The 17,235-nt window shown below is 34.8% G+C and overlaps 2 protein-coding genes across 5 annotated transcripts; both read left to right on the top strand.

Moving 5' to 3' along the window:
• The first annotated feature begins 3,982 nt into the window (after window positions 1-3,982).
• On the top strand, window positions 3,983-9,944 carry LOC149610715 (uncharacterized). Of its 4 annotated transcripts, none has more exons than XM_089859163.1 (6): window positions 3,983-4,855; window positions 4,932-5,274; window positions 5,342-5,420; window positions 5,495-5,515; window positions 9,676-9,732; window positions 9,790-9,944. In XM_089859163.1, exons 2-6 carry the CDS (start codon window positions 5,181-5,183, stop codon window positions 9,857-9,859), a joined length of 321 nt encoding a protein of 106 aa, XP_089715289.1. In that variant the 5' UTR covers window positions 3,983-4,855; window positions 4,932-5,180; the 3' UTR covers window positions 9,860-9,944. The 4 variants fall into 4 exon arrangements, with proteins under 4 accessions (XP_089715289.1, XP_089715290.1, XP_089715291.1 ...); XM_089859164.1 differs by having other exon boundaries at window positions 3,983-5,118; window positions 5,206-5,274; XM_089859165.1 differs by having other exon boundaries at window positions 3,983-5,118; window positions 5,206-5,420.
• A 1,582-nt stretch (window positions 9,945-11,526) lies between these two features.
• On the top strand, window positions 11,527-15,951 carry LOC149610714 (uncharacterized). The gene is made up of 3 exons (XM_089858873.1): window positions 11,527-11,664; window positions 12,646-12,842; window positions 15,558-15,951. Exons 1-3 carry the CDS (start codon window positions 11,650-11,652, stop codon window positions 15,574-15,576), a joined length of 231 nt encoding a protein of 76 aa, XP_089714999.1. The 5' UTR covers window positions 11,527-11,649; the 3' UTR covers window positions 15,577-15,951.
• Window positions 15,952-17,235: the final 1,284 nt, after the last annotated feature.

Here is a 17,235-nt window from a genome sequence, read left to right as displayed (position 1 = left end):
TTCGACCACAATTCCATTCCCCGCAAACATTTTATCATTACATTAATTACTTTTGGGAGAGTAAGTGTATGGTTTTGCGGTTTAAAAGGTTCCTAAAGACGTTATATCCCCATTTGTGACCGGCACGCTTCGCAGTGGAACGTTTTAATTATTCTAAAACCAATGGCGCCAAATTCAATAGGGACAGTAAGATTTTTACTCGCGGTTTTGCAAAATGATGTAATATCAAGTGTACTTTAGTCAACCGTCGTATTGTTCTTTCTCATAGTTCAGGGCATGATCAGTGTTACTGCCCAATTTCCCTCTCTAGTTTCTAACAATGGTTGGAGACTATTTGATATGGCACGGCACAACATTATATACATTTGAAAATTCTAAGTAGCACAAAAGGAAAAATAATCCATTTTTTTATATTTTGGTTTGAAATAAATAAATTCATGATAGTAGTTATAACGAACAGAAAGTCAAGGGAATGGCACCGGTAATGAGCAGCAGAAAGAGAGGAAAGTTTGCTTCAAGTTAGCAGAGGGACATAGTAGTGAAAATAATAATCTAGAATTTTGTTCATTCAAACCTTAATATATCATGAAAAATTCAAGTGAGCAGGCGGCACTATCTAGAAAGATTTATTTTGGCAGATAACAGAGAAAAAATTATGTTCTACAAACATTGGGACTATGGGAGAGTTTCAGGGCCGCAGGTCGCACAGGATGAAATTTCAACTCCAGATTACATCAATTCTCTCTGGTCGTACTAGTAGCAGGTTAAGATATAGTTTGCTCAGGTCCAGTTAGTCTCGAAAGGAATATATAGTGCTTGCAACTTTTAAAAGGTTGTTATCATGGCTAAACAGACCGCTATTACAGTTTTTTCTTCTTTTATAGGCTATTTTGACACGTTATCTCCCAAAATTAATTAATGTAATGATAAAATGTTTTCGGGGAATGGAATTGTGGTCTAAAAGCCGAGATAAGTAAATTTTTTAAATTGATTACCAGTAAAATAATTTATTTCAACGGAAAACGGTAATGGAACGTTGTTTTTTTCTTAAGCATGCATTTAAGTTTCAATTAAAAAGAAAAATTAATATCTGATCATTCAGACAAGTGACAACCTCAGTCTTATCGATACTTTTTAGGTCTTGATTCTAATCAAGACATTTTTGATTAATATCTGTTCCTTCAGTCTTCATTTTAATTAAGAATGTTAAGAAACTGTTTTACATTTTCAAAATCTGCACTAAGCAGAAACATATATAAATGGGACCATAACTTTAGCTCAATCAGACATTTATTTATAATGATACTTCAAAAATAAAACGTAAATCATTAAAAGTTTGTATTCTTATTGTAATTAGAATAATACATTTTTTACAATCATTTATTGAAACGCGAGGCGCCCCCCTAAAAATTCCACCTACCCACAAGCACCTACAAGCACCCGTGCAAAGCATCTACCCAAGAGTACCCACAAGTACCTACAAGCACCCACAAGTACCCACAAGTACCCACAAGTACCTACAAGCACCCACAAGTACCCACAAGTACCTACTAGTACCCACAAGTACCTACTAGTACCCACAAGTACCTACTAGTACCCACAAGTACCTACAAGTACCCAAAAGTACTACAAGCACCCACAAGTACCTACAAGCACCCACAAGTACCTACAAGCACCCACAAGTACCTACAAATACCTACAAGTACCTAAAAATACCCACAAGTACCCATAAGTACCTACAAGTACTCACAAGTACCTACAAGCACCCACAAGTACCCACAAGTACCTACAAGCACCCACAAGTACCCACAAGTACCTACTAGTACCCACAAGTACCTACTAGTACCCACAAGTACCTACAAGTACCCAAAAGTACTACAAGCACCCACAAGTACCTACAAGCACCCACAAGTACCTACAAGCACCCACAAGTACCTACAAGCACCCACAAGTACCTACAAGCACCCACAAGTACCTACAAATACCTACAAGTACCTACAAGTACCTACAAGTACCCACAAGTACCTACAAGTACCTAAAAATACCCACAAGTACCCATAAGTACCTACAAGTACTCACAAGTACCTACAAGCACCCACAAGTACCTGCAAGCACCTACAAGCACCCACAAGTACCCACAAGTACCTACATGAACCCACAAGTACCTACAAGTACCCACAAGTACCTACATGCACCCACAAGTACCTACATGCACCCACAAGTACCTACAAGCACCCACAAGTACCCACAAGTGTCTACAAACACCCACAAGTACCCACAAGTACTTACAAACACCCACAAGTACCCACAAGTACCTACAAGCACCCACAAGTACCCACAAGTACCTACAAGCACCCACAAGTACCCACAAGTACCTACCAGTACCCACAAGTACCTACTAGTACCCACAAGTACCTACAAGTACCCAAAAGTACTACAAGCACCCACAAGTACCTACAAGCACCCACAAGTACCTACAAGCACCCACAAGTACCTACAAATACCTACAAGTACCTACAAGTACCTACAAGTACCCACAAGTACCTACAAGTACCTACAAGTACCTAAAAATACCCACAGGTACCCATAAGTACCTACAAGCACCCACAAGTACCTACAAGCACCCACAAGTACCCACAAGTACCTACCAGTACCCACAAGTACCTACTAGTACCCACAAGTACCTACAAGTACCCAAAAGTACCTAAAAATACCCACAGGTACCCACAAGTACCTACAAGCACCCACAAGTACCCACAAGTACCTACAAGCACCCACAAGTACCCACAAGTACCTACCAGTACCCACAAGTACCTACTAGTACCCACAAGTACCTACAAGTACCCAAAACGACCAAACTCGCTTCATACACTACATAACTCATGCTAAAAAGTCGCAGGTTCCATAGTTTCAGGGTAAACCATGTAAGTCGGAGCATGTAATTAAAACTATGAAAAACAGTACTTAAACTTAATTTTTCTTGATGAAAAAAATAGGCGCCAACTATGGATATGGGGCTTTCATTTAAGACCGTTTTCAAATCTATCTGACGTATGGTTATTTTTGTAAGGGTATGGACAAAATTTGTAACTTTGGAAAATTTACCATGTTATTTCTATGGGAAATTTCCAGTTTTTCGTCAAAATCTGTGATTAATTTTATGGAAATGAAAACCACCCTTAGCAACTTTATTTTTTGTAAAATAAACTAATTAATGGATCTCTTTGAAATTTTAACCACATATTAAGGGTCCGAATTGTGTTTCAGTGTATTTTTTTCGAACCAATTAGTACAATACAAAAAAAACTACATCCAAACAAAAACCCTCCTTATACATTAAGAGCAGTATGAAGTCTTATCTAAGAGAGCTACCGCTCTCATAGAATAAAATTCGTTTCATCAAAAATTGGACATAATATTAAGGCTGGTCTAAACCAGTGGCGTCGCTAGGCCTTTCCTTTGGGGGGGGGGGCTATAGACCACCTAAATTTCAAAGTTAGCCCCCTCAAAATAGTACGTAAACCGTACCAAAAAATTGCTCGTAGCCTCCTAAAATTTTGTAGCAATATATAAAAATTTATATTGATAGAATCGTTAAGTTTCATCTTTGCAGAGATGAATTTCAATATCAATCAGTACAATTTTGAAGAAAAAATACAAATAAATGAACGAAAAACACATAACTAGAGGCCATTCAACAGATGGAGAGATATGATATGTAAAATATTTCCCATTCTTTCGAAGGGAGTCTCAGTAGTGGTGACTAAAAGCAAACCAAAAATAAACTTAAAACGTGTGAAATTACTTAATCCACAATTGTCTCACAGTCAATAATTCTTTTCTGTACTCTTTATCAATTAAAGTTTGTCTTTAAAATACGAATAATTTCACGTTGACACAAATCTTCGGATAGTTATAAAGGTCTCCACATATTCCAATGAATCAATTATGCAAAATTTTGTTATTAATTTCTTATAATAACTTTTAAATTGTTTGCACACATTAAGCCTCCCTCCCCCCCCCCCCAATTTCAAACCCTCGCGGCGCTACTGATCTAAAAATTTTCTAAAATGTACTGGCTGAAGAAACTACGTGTGATAAAGACGTGTGATTAGATTAAATAGCTTCCCAAATCAAAATCATACTTATAACCCAGTGAAAGACTATTTTATCCAAAAAACGTTTGAAAAGGTGTAAACTTCATTTTTGCTGGGTGTGGTTGCGTAATTACGCCTAGCATTGCGATGGTGTTTTGTTTGTCTGTGTGTGTGTGTTTGTTTGTTTCCCGGCCACACGAAAAACAAGCGTGGATGGAATCTGATTTAGGCAGTATCCTCTACCACGTTAGAGCTCGTAATGTGAAAGAATAGGCCTTATCAAAAAGTCTCCAATACAAAATAATAGCCGGGGTAAAAAGCAGAGATGGAAGGCATTTTTCCCTCCCTAGTTTCTGCGCGCGCACCTGTGAAACGTCAATTTTAAAATCGCCTATTGCGAAAGCAAATACATTAGTTCTTTAGTATGTGTTAATAGCAATTTTCCGACTTTGGATGGACGCAAAACAAGTTGGTTTGGACTCTTGTTTAGAAAAGATCCTCTTCAGGCTCTTGGAAGTATTGGGAAATAAACAACATTGGTATTGTCAAAGAATTCACCCGCGCTTAAATTGCGGAAATCCTCAATTTTAGGTTTAATTTGATTGACAACTGTGAAGCCGATTTCTTGAAACGTCTATATACGGAAATATTTTCTTTACAGACCGGTTTGTTGGGTTAGCGAGGGGAGATGGAGAATGTGGGCATGGTAGCTAGAATGAGAGATCATTTTCATACGGAAAGGGTACTATGTGTAAAGGGTGGGTCGCTGATATTTATTTTTAGTTGTTGAAAACATCTCCTAGTTGTTATAAGTTTTTATCTACTTTGCGAAAGATATTGGCTTTGCGATTATGATCTGTGAGTGTGTATGTTTGTGGTTTGTCTGTGGAGACTGGATTGACGGAAAGACCTAGGTGTGGTAAGACGTTAATGTACCCCAAACATTGGGCCATCTCGAATATTACCTTAGCGAGTTTGAAAACATGAATACACGCCCACCCCAACCACACCTAGCTAATAGGTAAATTTTTTACGTGACTTGTCATCAAATATGAACAGGAAATTACACCGGAAGAGATTGCAATGAATTTTCGATTTCATATTATAGCAGCGTGTACGGATCTGAAAGTTGAATGTACTCAGGATTTTATTTGGAACAGAAGCGTCTATAAAAGAAGTAACGTGCCATTTGCGTAGTATAGATGAAAGTTCCGTTCTAACAACATTGATTTCGGAACATCAAGTGCATATATTCAATTCAGTAAGGATGTTGACTAAAGTAACGTGCCTACTGATAATTCTCAGTATATTGGGAACCCAAATGTAAGTTGCTTATATATTTCTCATTTATATTTAGCTTTGGAATTTTAATAATTGCTTTCTTTACTATCCTTCAGACTGGAAAGCGAGGCACAGGCGTAAGTAACTCTATTCGGAATTTTTTATAATTCACTACAATAAATATGCACTCATATTTTGGAAACCTCTGTGCCGAGAGTTTGTCAAATTAAAAGTTAAATAGAACCAGATGATTACTTTAGTAAATTTTTAAATAAAAATCAATCCTTCGAATCGCGGCCCTTAATTCTTCTAAAAATAAATAGATTCAAGACCGTGGTGGCGAAATTCAAAAACTAGTAATATTCGGCAAGATAATCTCTGATTTTTCCAAATGTTCGGGAATTTAAATTTTTGTAGAACATTCTTAAAATGAAAGATGCATAGGGCATACAGAAATATTTGATTAATTATTAAAAATATTAACATGAATAAAATAACGCAGGGATTTATTTCTCGGGAGTCATCAAGACAGCTTGATCTTACCCCTTATCGAAGTTAGGGACGCTGATGAATACCGCTAGAAAAGAAGTAAATGGACAAAATAGGGTTGTAAGTCGGAAAATTAGTTTTCTTCACAAAAATTTCGTTTACCCAAAATATTTTATCATGATACATGAGCATCATTTTATAAATAGTAAGCGTTTTCATTTTAATTTCTCTCAAAGATTTAGAGTTAGGTTGAGTATTCGGCCCTATAAGGAGAATAAATTGAAAATAATTGATAGGTGATAAAATAAAAACGGTATGAAAACTTAACAAAACATATTCGTTAATTTTAAAGTTTTCGAAGTTTCAAAAATTTACGTGTTGCATAGCTATCAAAATATTAGGATCAATCTACACATTTTCCGACACTAATACTAATACTAAATGAAAGTCAAACGGCCTAGGTTATTTACTGCTTCGCAATATTTTCAATTTTAAAATATAAAAACTTAAAAGCTCAATTTTTAGAACATCCGAGTATTTGAACCAACTAAAAGCAAATGTTAATGGAAAATAAACCTAATATCATAAGGACATTATCTCTCTCTCGCTAATATCCCTTAAAAAATTCTTGCAGATACTCTCTTTTTCTGGACGTACTATTGAGAGCAAATACTTGTGTAAATAATGTTGAAAAATATTTCGGTCAAATGATATATTTGTGAAAAAAACTCAGATTAGATTTTTTTCAAATAATTAATGTTTTATGATTGTGTCATCAAAAGAGAAAATTTGAATATCTGTCACTTCAGTCAATTCATTTTATACACTTATCTTTTACACTTTCCGGTCTTTGTTTACAATGACAATTAATTTTGACTTTGTCTTCAGTAGGAGTTGAAATTGAAACGATAGCCAATTAGATTCAATTAATTAAATTCAAATATTGTTCTATAATGCAACTAAAATTTAGTGATTCAAAGCCAATTTCATGCTTTTTTTTTTCGATTTGTGGAAAATTAGCAACATTAAGGCAAACTACAGGGCTGATACTGAGTCACTTTTTTCACTAAAAGTTACTATTTTTGAAATTGGTTACTTAAAGTTACTTTTTTTGAATTTTGGTTACTAAAAGTTGAATAATTTAAAATTTGATAGGCCATCTCTTAAAAAAATATGTTTTCCTTATAATTTCCGAGTGAATGAAGGGTGAAAAAACTAAAAAGCAATTTTTTTAAACGATCAGACATTTATTCCCATCGAGGTAGCCGTATTATTTCCAGCCCCTTTAAAAATCTGCCTGTGTGATCGAATGGGCTATGCTGCAGCTGAAGGACCAGCCGCGCCCGCCAGCGCGTTACCGTAGCCAGGGGGCCGCGGCCGTTTAGTACGTTTTTCGGCTATCGCGCAGTCTGCTATTTTTTCAAGAGCGGTTCTAGTTACAGAATGGTTACAAGTCAGGGTACAATTTCGGTATGAGTGAATAAGGTCAAAAATCATTTTAGAGCAAAATCAAGCACACCATTCGATAGAGCGTAAAATTTAGATCTAAAATGGCCGCCGCTTTTTTCAAATTTCCAAAAAAAAAAAAAAAAAAAAAAGTCTTATCCCTCATAAGAATTGCCACCTTTTCCAAAATATTGTTGTTTAATGTTAGGCCGAATAGAGTAGTGGCACTCCATGTTAACTACCCATAGAGCTTAATACAGTCAAAGGCAAGTAGGTGCCATTACTCTATAGGTTAGGTTAGGTTAGGTTAGGCTACCCTAAAGTATTAAACACCTGTGTGTACAATTTTAAACTGAGTTTTACTTCAATTGTGCATGTTAAATATTTAAATTAAGTTACTATTTAGTTACTATTTAGTTACTTTTTTCAAAGTACTTGGTTACTATTTCAACTAAAATTCAGGCGAGCTCTGAGTATCAGCCCTGCAAACTATGGTCCAATAAATTAGAGGACACGACTCTCAAAGCATCCCGCCTATGCCAGATGTATTAGAGGTTTTTAACCCCTTTCAAACGACTGTTACTTAAAATCTTGAAACTTACAAACATCATAAAGTTTAGGCTTGTTTACTGTTATTATAAGGTGCTTGAATTACTTGCGTGTTTCTCAAATGCGCACGCCAAGCGACGCTAGTCATGTTTTTCCTTAAAGGGTATGCGAATTTACAATTTCACAACATATTTTCCCACGAATGTGGTATCATGTTACACTTTCAAGTCTCTACTTTCAAAATATCAAGTTTTTAATATAATTGAACCAATGTTTCTATTTTTAAAATCCATTGAAAAATCACGAAAACTCAGTTTAGATATATCAACAATTTTATCTTGTTGAGCTTGTTCGCCTGCTTGATGACATCACTATGACGTTGAGGGAAAAAAGCGCGAGAATCCAATACGCGCGAGGTATACGCGTCTCGAGCTTCTCGCCAATGCGGCCAGTGTAAACTCTGGGTCTGATAGCGGAGAGAGTGGCACCATCTCACGTGAAAAAATATATCTGTGACGTCAGCCTACAGGGAAACATTTTAGCCTTTCATTTAAAAAGGATTTAAAATAATTTCAGACGAAGGATTTTCAAATGCATATTGCCAAATAACCAGAAATCGGAGAATTAAAAGCTTGATATTTTTGAATTCACAGAAATTAATTCTATCTTTTGCTATATAAATCAGCGGTTTTTCATACCCTTTAATTTAGCCACTGACTGACTAAACTTTTTTAACACCACGTATTAGCTTAACATACAGGCGCGACAGGTAGAGACTTTAGAGATCTGGCGCTAAAGCAGAGCTAATAAAAATCAGTCCATTTCAGGTGCTTTTAACATTCAAATTCAAAATTACTAAATTAGGATTAAATTAAGCGCCAGTAAAAGAAGATTTTTCCCATGGAAGAGTGTTAGCAGAGTTGTCAACAAAATTGCGTTTCAATACGTAGAGTTTCCAAGCTACAAATTTTATCGACTAAAGGCTCTTTCAGACGATCTAACTTAAATCCTTCCTTTTCACACGACTAAACTTTTAATGCCAAAAGGAACTTTTTAAGCGCCACCTACCTTGGCATTTACGAAATAACCCGTGAAAAAGGCTTTTTTTGTAATTCATTTTGATTGGCTGAAGAAATGAAATGAAAAAGTTGAGTCAGCAAAAATTGGACCACTGATCCAATTTTTTCTAGCCAACTCTTTTGGTGACTCAACTTATCCAGCGTCTATTCACACGATCCAACTAGTTGATTCAACTCGAGTTGACCCATCAAGCTGAGTCAAAAAGATGGATCGTTTGAAAGAGCCTTTAGAACTAAGTCAAATTATTTGGATGTTTACGACGATTTATAGACAGACAGAGGTCAATAATCTAAATCTAGGCAAACATTTTTAAATAATGCGATGTGACGCGGATCTCATCCATTTGCCTATTTTGCGGAAAATTATAGAGAAATGCTCGGTGGTAGAAGCAGCACGTCTACGATGCTGCAGCCTCTCAATGTTTACCTTAGTCTGAATCAATTGTTATTCTTGAACTGTAAACAAAGGGTATCTAGCAAAACTCCTCCTTTACTTTATTCGCCAAATCGGTTAGATCTCGGGACCTCAAGAAATTAAGTGCCTTCATGCTCGTATACATTACGGTTTTCCATTACAAATTGTCTTTCCAGTTTCCACAGTTAGAGCAATAATAATACCACAGAAATTAAGAAATTGTGAACATAGCCCCATAATTAAAGAACATTCGATGGATGGATCGGCACATAGATTTCCTCTTAAAAAATGTGTATTTAAAGATTATCTGTGTATCTAGACAAATGTCGGGCGCAAATAGTAATGCGGCTAATAATACGGTGGGAACAATGTTTGGGTAAGTTTACTAATTTATTTTCAAATGCAAAAAATAATAAACTGCGTCGTCCAACAGGATTACTGGAACATCAACGGCCGATTCCGAAGGGGCAACAATTGAAATTGGCCGTGGCATGAAGAAATAAATCAGACGTGCGTTATTATACTTCATGAAGTGAAAGAAAGAAAATGTTAATTTTCGATAGACACGTTGCAATAAAATCATTTTCTATGTTCTTTACAAAAACATTTTATGTTTTACGGTAGGTTTACTGTTTTTGTCGATGTCACAACGGTGTGTTCAGCTGCATGCACCGAAAAGACAGGTTAAGTTCATTTACTTTACATTGGTTTTTATATCGCTGAACTAAAATCCGTTGAAAATTTTGAATCACAAGTCCCGGGCTCTTGAGTTTCAATTTACCATATTCCAAGAATCTAAGGCATTTGGTTTACGCTTTACGTACATATTTTGTAGAAAATTTAGTAATGATAGCGTAGTAACCTAAACTTTTGAACGTAATTTAAACCGCCAAATTTTCGAGTGCTTGCCAGTTTCCGAAAAGGTCAAGCAATAATAATACTAAAATTGCAAATCCACTTCGTGTTGGTAAATGGGAGGCTGTAATGCACGGCACAGAAATCCCTACATATAAACAAATTTAAAATGACATTGTTGGGCTTATGACGATTAGCTTTGATCATGAAAATTTACATAAAACTAGTATCGATGGCAACTGGCCTTACCCGCGTCAACTCTATCAATACACTTTCCTATATAAATACTGTACTGATATTGCCATGGTGAAATCACAAGTTAAAAAGCGGGACTCTAGTATAACCTATCCTAACCTAACAAAACCTAACCTAAAAAACTAAACCCAATCTAACCTAAAATAACCAAACCATACCTACACAAACCTAAAGCCTGGTTTTCACTGGCCCAAATCGCAGGAAAAACCGCATTCCGCGCCGTTCAAATTTCTTATATATATATATATATACCGCTCACTAAATTTTCTAGAGATTTGAACCAGCGAAACCGAAGATAACACATTTCTCCAATTGAAGTCTAAATCCTTATATTGTTTAATTTTTTTACAAAAAATTATGAAAGAAACTATTGAAACAAAATTATGAAACTTCATTTTATACATTTCACCAAAATTTCAAGAGATTAGAGCTAGTATTTTCAGAATTGGGGCCAAAAAGCTATGTTTCTCCCATAGACCAGCGATAATCCACGATATGCGCTTTTACATGGGAAAATAACTCTTTGGAAGGGCTTCTATAGCGCGAGCGGCTTGCGTTGTTGAGTGTGTAATCGAGTCTGCTATCGATAGACTTAACACATCAGCTTTTGAAACTTATTGAAATTTATACAAAATTAACCTTTAAGTTTCATTAATGATTTTGATGTTTGTTTTGTCAATATAAATCAATTAAAAATGGTTAACTGACCATTTCACTCCAGCTTTAAGATAATATTTAAAACTAGTCTTATATAAATCTATAGATGAAAATTAAAATTTATCTTCTTCATAGTTATATAATAATAGTCAGCTTTTCAAGGTCGTAGGTCAAAGCGAGCGGGTGGTTATATAAATACAAAGAGATAGACAATCTTTGAGAAATATACATGTATAGTAAATACGCAGGTTTTAAATCAACAAACCGTGTCGAAGTGTCCTATATAGCGAGTTTGGTTTCTGAAAATATTTCCGCTTTCTTTCTTTTTTCGAGATTGAAATTAGGGGGAATGAAACTTTGCCATCACTATTCCCTTGTAAAACGTTTCTTAGTAAAGATTCCCTTCTCTTCGAGCGAATTAGTCGCTGCTGCAAAATAGTTTTAAATTTTTGGCGTTTCTTGGTAACAACTCAAGCTTCATCGATCTAATTAATTCCGTTTATAAAGAACATTTTCACTAAAGAAAATGGAACGTAGAAAGGTAATGTATTATTTTCATTATTGTAAAGTTCTAAAATGTTATGTTAATTTTAAATTATTTGCTAGATTAAATTTTATTACTTATTGTTTAATGCGAAAAAATTATAATTTTAACTTTAGCAGTGTATTTTTATTTACATGTGTGCGAAGCTAAACTTTACATTTATTTAACTGTCTTAACAAATAGTGTTCAGCTTAATATAAGAATTAATTTGATGAGTGCCGAAGTTTTTATTTAATGACTTCATATTACTAAATTTAATTGCTAAATTGCTGTTAAGATTGTGTTGATTAGAGCTCGGCATTATCTATCCATTATCCACGTTATTTTATCTTTATCCATACTCCATAATTATCCACAGAACTTGCATGTTAAATCGTATTATATCCACATCTTTATTTATATATGGTCGGTTATCCACCAAGTTGTGGATAGAAAATGCCGAGCTCTGGTGTTGATAATAATATTTTAACAAATGGTATTAAGGTACCTTAGCCAAGATTGTCATGAGTGTCCAACATAACGATTTTTTGTTAAATCTAAGACCATTTAACACAGATGAACTGGAATGATAAGCTAAAACCCCGTTCTTCTAATGGCATCGCCTGTCGTCGCCTATAGATCATGTTATGGCTATGGGTTGAGTCGAAAAAGTTTCAATATTGGTAGCGGCATGGCGCTGCCCTAAAAGAACCATTCCCCGTATCTCCATTCCAGTACATTTGAGTTGAAGTTTTAAACATTTGTTTTTGGCTACGGTTCAGTTACGGCCCATTCCAATAAACAATATCTAAATATATTGGAAAATTCAAAGAATAAAAGAAAGTCTTATCAAGGACAAAACTAGGACAAATATAAATATTTTATGCTAGGAAAGTATAATATTAGAAAATCTAAATATGTAACATTCGAGGCCGATTATTTTAAGTTTCGATAATTTGTGGTTTCGAAACGTGATTTGAAATTGTGCATTTATTTCAGTTGGTACTAAAGTTTTCCATGGCTTTAGTCTTTCTGATGTTCGCCATCTTTACGAGGTTGCCAGGTGACCTATGTGGACCGTCTCTCGTGACTTCACTTCCGGGGCTAAATATCACTGCCTGTTACGAATGTGACACGGATGTTGATTTCTCTGGAAGGAATTTTGGTTGTTGTTTACTACAAAGTAGATGTTGCGGGTGAGTTGGTATTTAATTTGGCATGATCAGAAGTTTACTGCGGAAGAGAGCCATCTGAGCCGAAATCGAGGTTCATCTTATCACTTCACTGGCCTAGTACCGTTAACGCGGTCAACACTAAGCTCTATGATGCCTAAGCCTACGGGCTTAGAAAAAATTAAATAACCAGTTGGTACTTGACTTTCGTAAAAAGTGGTTGTTGGTGTTTGCGGGGGTGATGTGAACGCAGCGCTATATTTTTCAAGCCTTCGTGGAAATGTAATTTACTTGAGTCCCCATAAGTGAACAAGAATGTACCTCGATTCTAACGCAATGACTTCGAATGCACCTCGATTCCAACGCAATGACTATGAATGCTTCACACTTCCCTATAATAATTGTCCAGCATGACGTTTCTCTATTATTCTTTGCCTATAAAAAAATGGAGTTCGAGTAGTGACTGGATTCTTATCGTTCAAATTATTTTGTAAAATAGGGTTCGCTTTGAAAGTGTATTCAAAGCCATTATAGTTTTAACGCTACCCTAGTTAATATATAAAGAAAGAGGAAATCTTTTTTAGAAAGTTGTAGAACTAGTTTTTATATAAATATTTTGGAATACCCAGATCTTTAATCTTCAGGTTGAAAGTAGAGATGGTAACGACATCTACTTAAATGTAGAAAAAACACTAAATGGTTACATGGTAGGTAAGCATATGTTGAAACGTCAAAATAACGCAAAAAACCTTGCACGTACAATATTGATGGTGTTAAAAATACTTAATTATAATTTTGATCTTTAAAGGGAGGGTGAAGTAAAAAATCAAGTGATTTTTTATTAATTCTTCTACTAATTAAAAGACTAGCCTGCGTAGTGAAACATTCAGGAAATACTTCCGAATGGTTTTAAATTCAAATTAGGTTCAGTTTTTAAGGATAATTTGAAATTAGGACCTCCGACCAATCGCGTAACGCCTTGCCTTTTTATTAACAAAATTCTCGCAGCACGCTCGGTATTAGTTAAGATATATTTTTAATTCCGCACCAGTTTCAGTAATTAACATGAAATATTTTAGTATTCTAAACAGAATACTCCACCACAACGCTGTACTGCTGGGTGAGTGCGGCTGGGTTTTACAGTGCTGTGGACAAAAACCTGCATATTGATTGTAGAAAGAGTAATCTGTTATTGTCGTTTTGACAGCCTTAAAACGTCAAACCTGACATTTCTCTCTACCAACTTGTTATTCACATTTCTCGTACAAGGCGAGAGCGCCCATGACCATTTTAGTAATATCAATAAATTCATGTTCCGTCAATTTACAATGTGAGGGAAGAACAGGAATTTTGTCCGACCTTTGGTGTTTTTCAATTATACTAGCTCTGTTTCAGACGTTTTTCCTATAGTTTTAAGATAATTTTAACGCGGTCCTTTTGGTGACTTAACTAATGAGTATCAATGGCTTTTATTATCCCCGAAATATAGTGGTTTTTTCGTAGGAAACTGAATTTTTCCTACAATTAGCATTTATCGTCCATGTTTCATCAAATATAAGTGAAATATGCCAATAAAAGAAATCAGTCTGAATATTTACTTGTATGAAGCACCTAGATTGTAGTGGACCATAAGCGAATAGTCCACTTTAAGTGTCCGTCATTAGGTCTTTGGTGGTATCTCTCCTGACCCCTTCCTTTACGTCAGCGCATAAGGGAAATCGGACGCCAAAAAATACAAGAGAGGTTTTTCTTTCCGTGGTAGCATCGGTCGTGGCTAAAAGAAGAAAATACGGGGTCGGCCTGACTCTCTTTGGTGTTTTGGGAGGGTTTTCCTCCCGTTACTAAAACTTTCAACCTATGTTTATTACCCGAATCTCGCATTACCTTTTCACCCCTTACGATAGTGATGTTTTAAGTTTGAAAAATGTATATATATATAGGCATCAAGGGGACAGACTAGTCCTATATAGATCCCCTTCAGACATATAAAGTTAATGATCGATTATTCATTAATGCTGTAATCCATTGCCTCAAATAACTAAGCAATCTCGTATATGTAGAATTTTCTCTTAGTTTTACTGGAGGGTTTTATACTCTGTTGGTAGATGTTCTAATTTTCCTAATCTTGGTGTATCATCATCATGGATGTTTGATTATATGGTTGGTATCTTCTTCACACCAGTATGTAGAAAACTGTTTCAATTAAACAAAGATGGTTTCTAGGAGTGTGGTTAAAAACTTATTTAATAGTAATACTACCTTCAGAGTCACCCAGCGTTGCCCGTCAGGCCTGAAGAACATTTTTATTAGTTTTCTGACGGTCATTTTAAAATATGATGTTAAGTTGAACTCCAAACGCCATGATAAAGGGAATCAATGTACTAAATATTAGTGAAATCGGCTGAAGGTTTTTTGACATTTCTAGACGCCATTATTCAAGATGTCCGAGCATTGGAAAAATCTTTCTTTGTGCGTCTCCTGCAAATTTTTAGCCTTCTACTTAATTAGTTTGGGCTGTGCGTCGATTATCAGTCAGTCATGACTTCAACTTATACAGATTTAATCATATATTCCAAATTTGGGGTAACTATAGTTCAGTTGAAATTTTGTGGATAACTATATATTTTTTAAATTAAGTGCAAACCCCCAAATTAGGTTAGGTCCTACTTGCCGATTTAGCTGCAGGCCTATTCTATATTTTTGGCTCGCTTTTATAAATACAATTTTAATTATTTTCAGGCCGGATAAACTTCCGTGAGGCTTCGGATCTTGTTCTTAAATCAACTTCATGCACGCTCTACTTTTTGTAATTTTTCTATATTTGTAACATTTATCACGATATATAAGAAGAGAGAATTTTACAATTGTTCATTTTTTTCTTGCGTTCGCGTTTGTATGCACGATATACCCTGGGCTAATTTAAAAGAAAAAGTTTAATGTTGAACCGAGAGGCTTCGGTTTCATGGGTTTGAGTTAGATTAAAAAATTGTAAAAGGAAATTTTCCCTCTTTTCAGGTTATTTAGAATTTTTTAAGGAGCCTACTTGATTAATTAGAGAAATATTATTTTTCACCAATAATAGATTAGTTCAAGTAAGGAGTTTACAGAAGAAGTGGATCACTGATTTATTAGTTTTCTCCTGAATCAAATCAGTTCAAACCAAATTGGTTTTCCTTTCGAAGTAAATGAATTTAAAGTAAAATCAGTTTTTCTTTTGAAGTAAAATTGGTTTTTCTTTTGAAGTAAAATTGGTTTTTCTTTTGAAGTATAATTAGTTTTTCTTTTGAAGTAAAATTTGTTTTTCTTTTGAAGTAAAATTTGTTTTTCTTTTGAAGTAAAATTTGTTTTTCTTTTGAAGTAAAATTAGTTTTTCTTTTGAAGTAAAATTAGTTTTTCTTTTGAAGTAAAATTAGTTTTTCTTTTGAAGTAAAATTAGTTTTTCTTTTGAAGTAAAATTAGTTTTTCTTTTGAAGTAAAATTTGTTTTTCTTTTGAAGTAAAATTTGTTTTTCTTTTAAAGTAAATCAATTAAAAAAACCAGTTTTCTTCTGAAGCAAATCGTTTTAAAGTAAAATTGGTTTTTCTTTTGAAGTAAATGAATTTAAAGGAAAATCAGGTTTTCTTTTGATGTAGGCCAGAAGTGGTATGAGACTAGAAGTGAAGGGCTCTAGCATTGATAGTAGATCCTGGCACTAGTGAACAAATTTGAGGATTTTATGCCGCTTCCATCGCGGAGAGAAAAAAATTGGTCGAGTTCCAAAAACATTTCTTACCCCCTTCCCCTCAACCTAAAGCGGCGAAACACGGACCCGGCTCTTGAATCTAGTTCGGCCGTCTACCACCGCGAGCGTCTCACGTTTTGGAGGGGACATTTCAGAAACCGCCACTAGAGGGCCAACCGTTTGTGTTTTATCAAGTCTTTTCACTAATGCCGAGTGAAGAATTTGGTTAGCTCAATACTTCTAGTATCATACCACTTCTGGTAGGCCTATATTAGTTTGTAGTAAAATTCGTTGTTCTTCTGAAGTAAATCAATTCCAAATCGGTTTTTCTTCAGAAGATATCAAGTAGAAGTAAAATTAGTTTTTTTCCTGACGTAAATCAATTCAAAAGTGAAATCAGTTTCTCTTTTGATGTAAATCAATTAAAAAGTAAAATCGGTTTTTCTTCAGAAGTTAATCAATTAAACGTAAAATTTGTTTTCTTCCGAAGTAAATCAGTTAAAAGTAAAAATCAGTTTTTCTCCGAACTAAATCAATTAGAAGTAAAATAGTCTTTTCTTCTGAAGTGGATCAATTAGAAGTAAAATAAATTTTTCGTCTGAAGTAAATCAATTTCAAGTAAAAAATAGTTTTATCAGAGATTTTCTAACAGTTTATTTAATCGATAGAAACAGTTCAGTTAGTAGCAACCCTTGA

Source organism: Phalangium opilio, unplaced genomic scaffold (genome assembly GCF_054372755.1).
Source record: "Phalangium opilio isolate 3A_F unplaced genomic scaffold, DU_Popi_V2 ptg000329l_1, whole genome shotgun sequence".
Lineage (NCBI taxonomy): Eukaryota > Metazoa > Arthropoda > Arachnida > Opiliones > Phalangiidae > Phalangium > Phalangium opilio.
The sequence above is the reverse complement of the archived record's forward strand: the minus strand, read 5'-3'. Positions and strand labels throughout refer to the sequence as shown.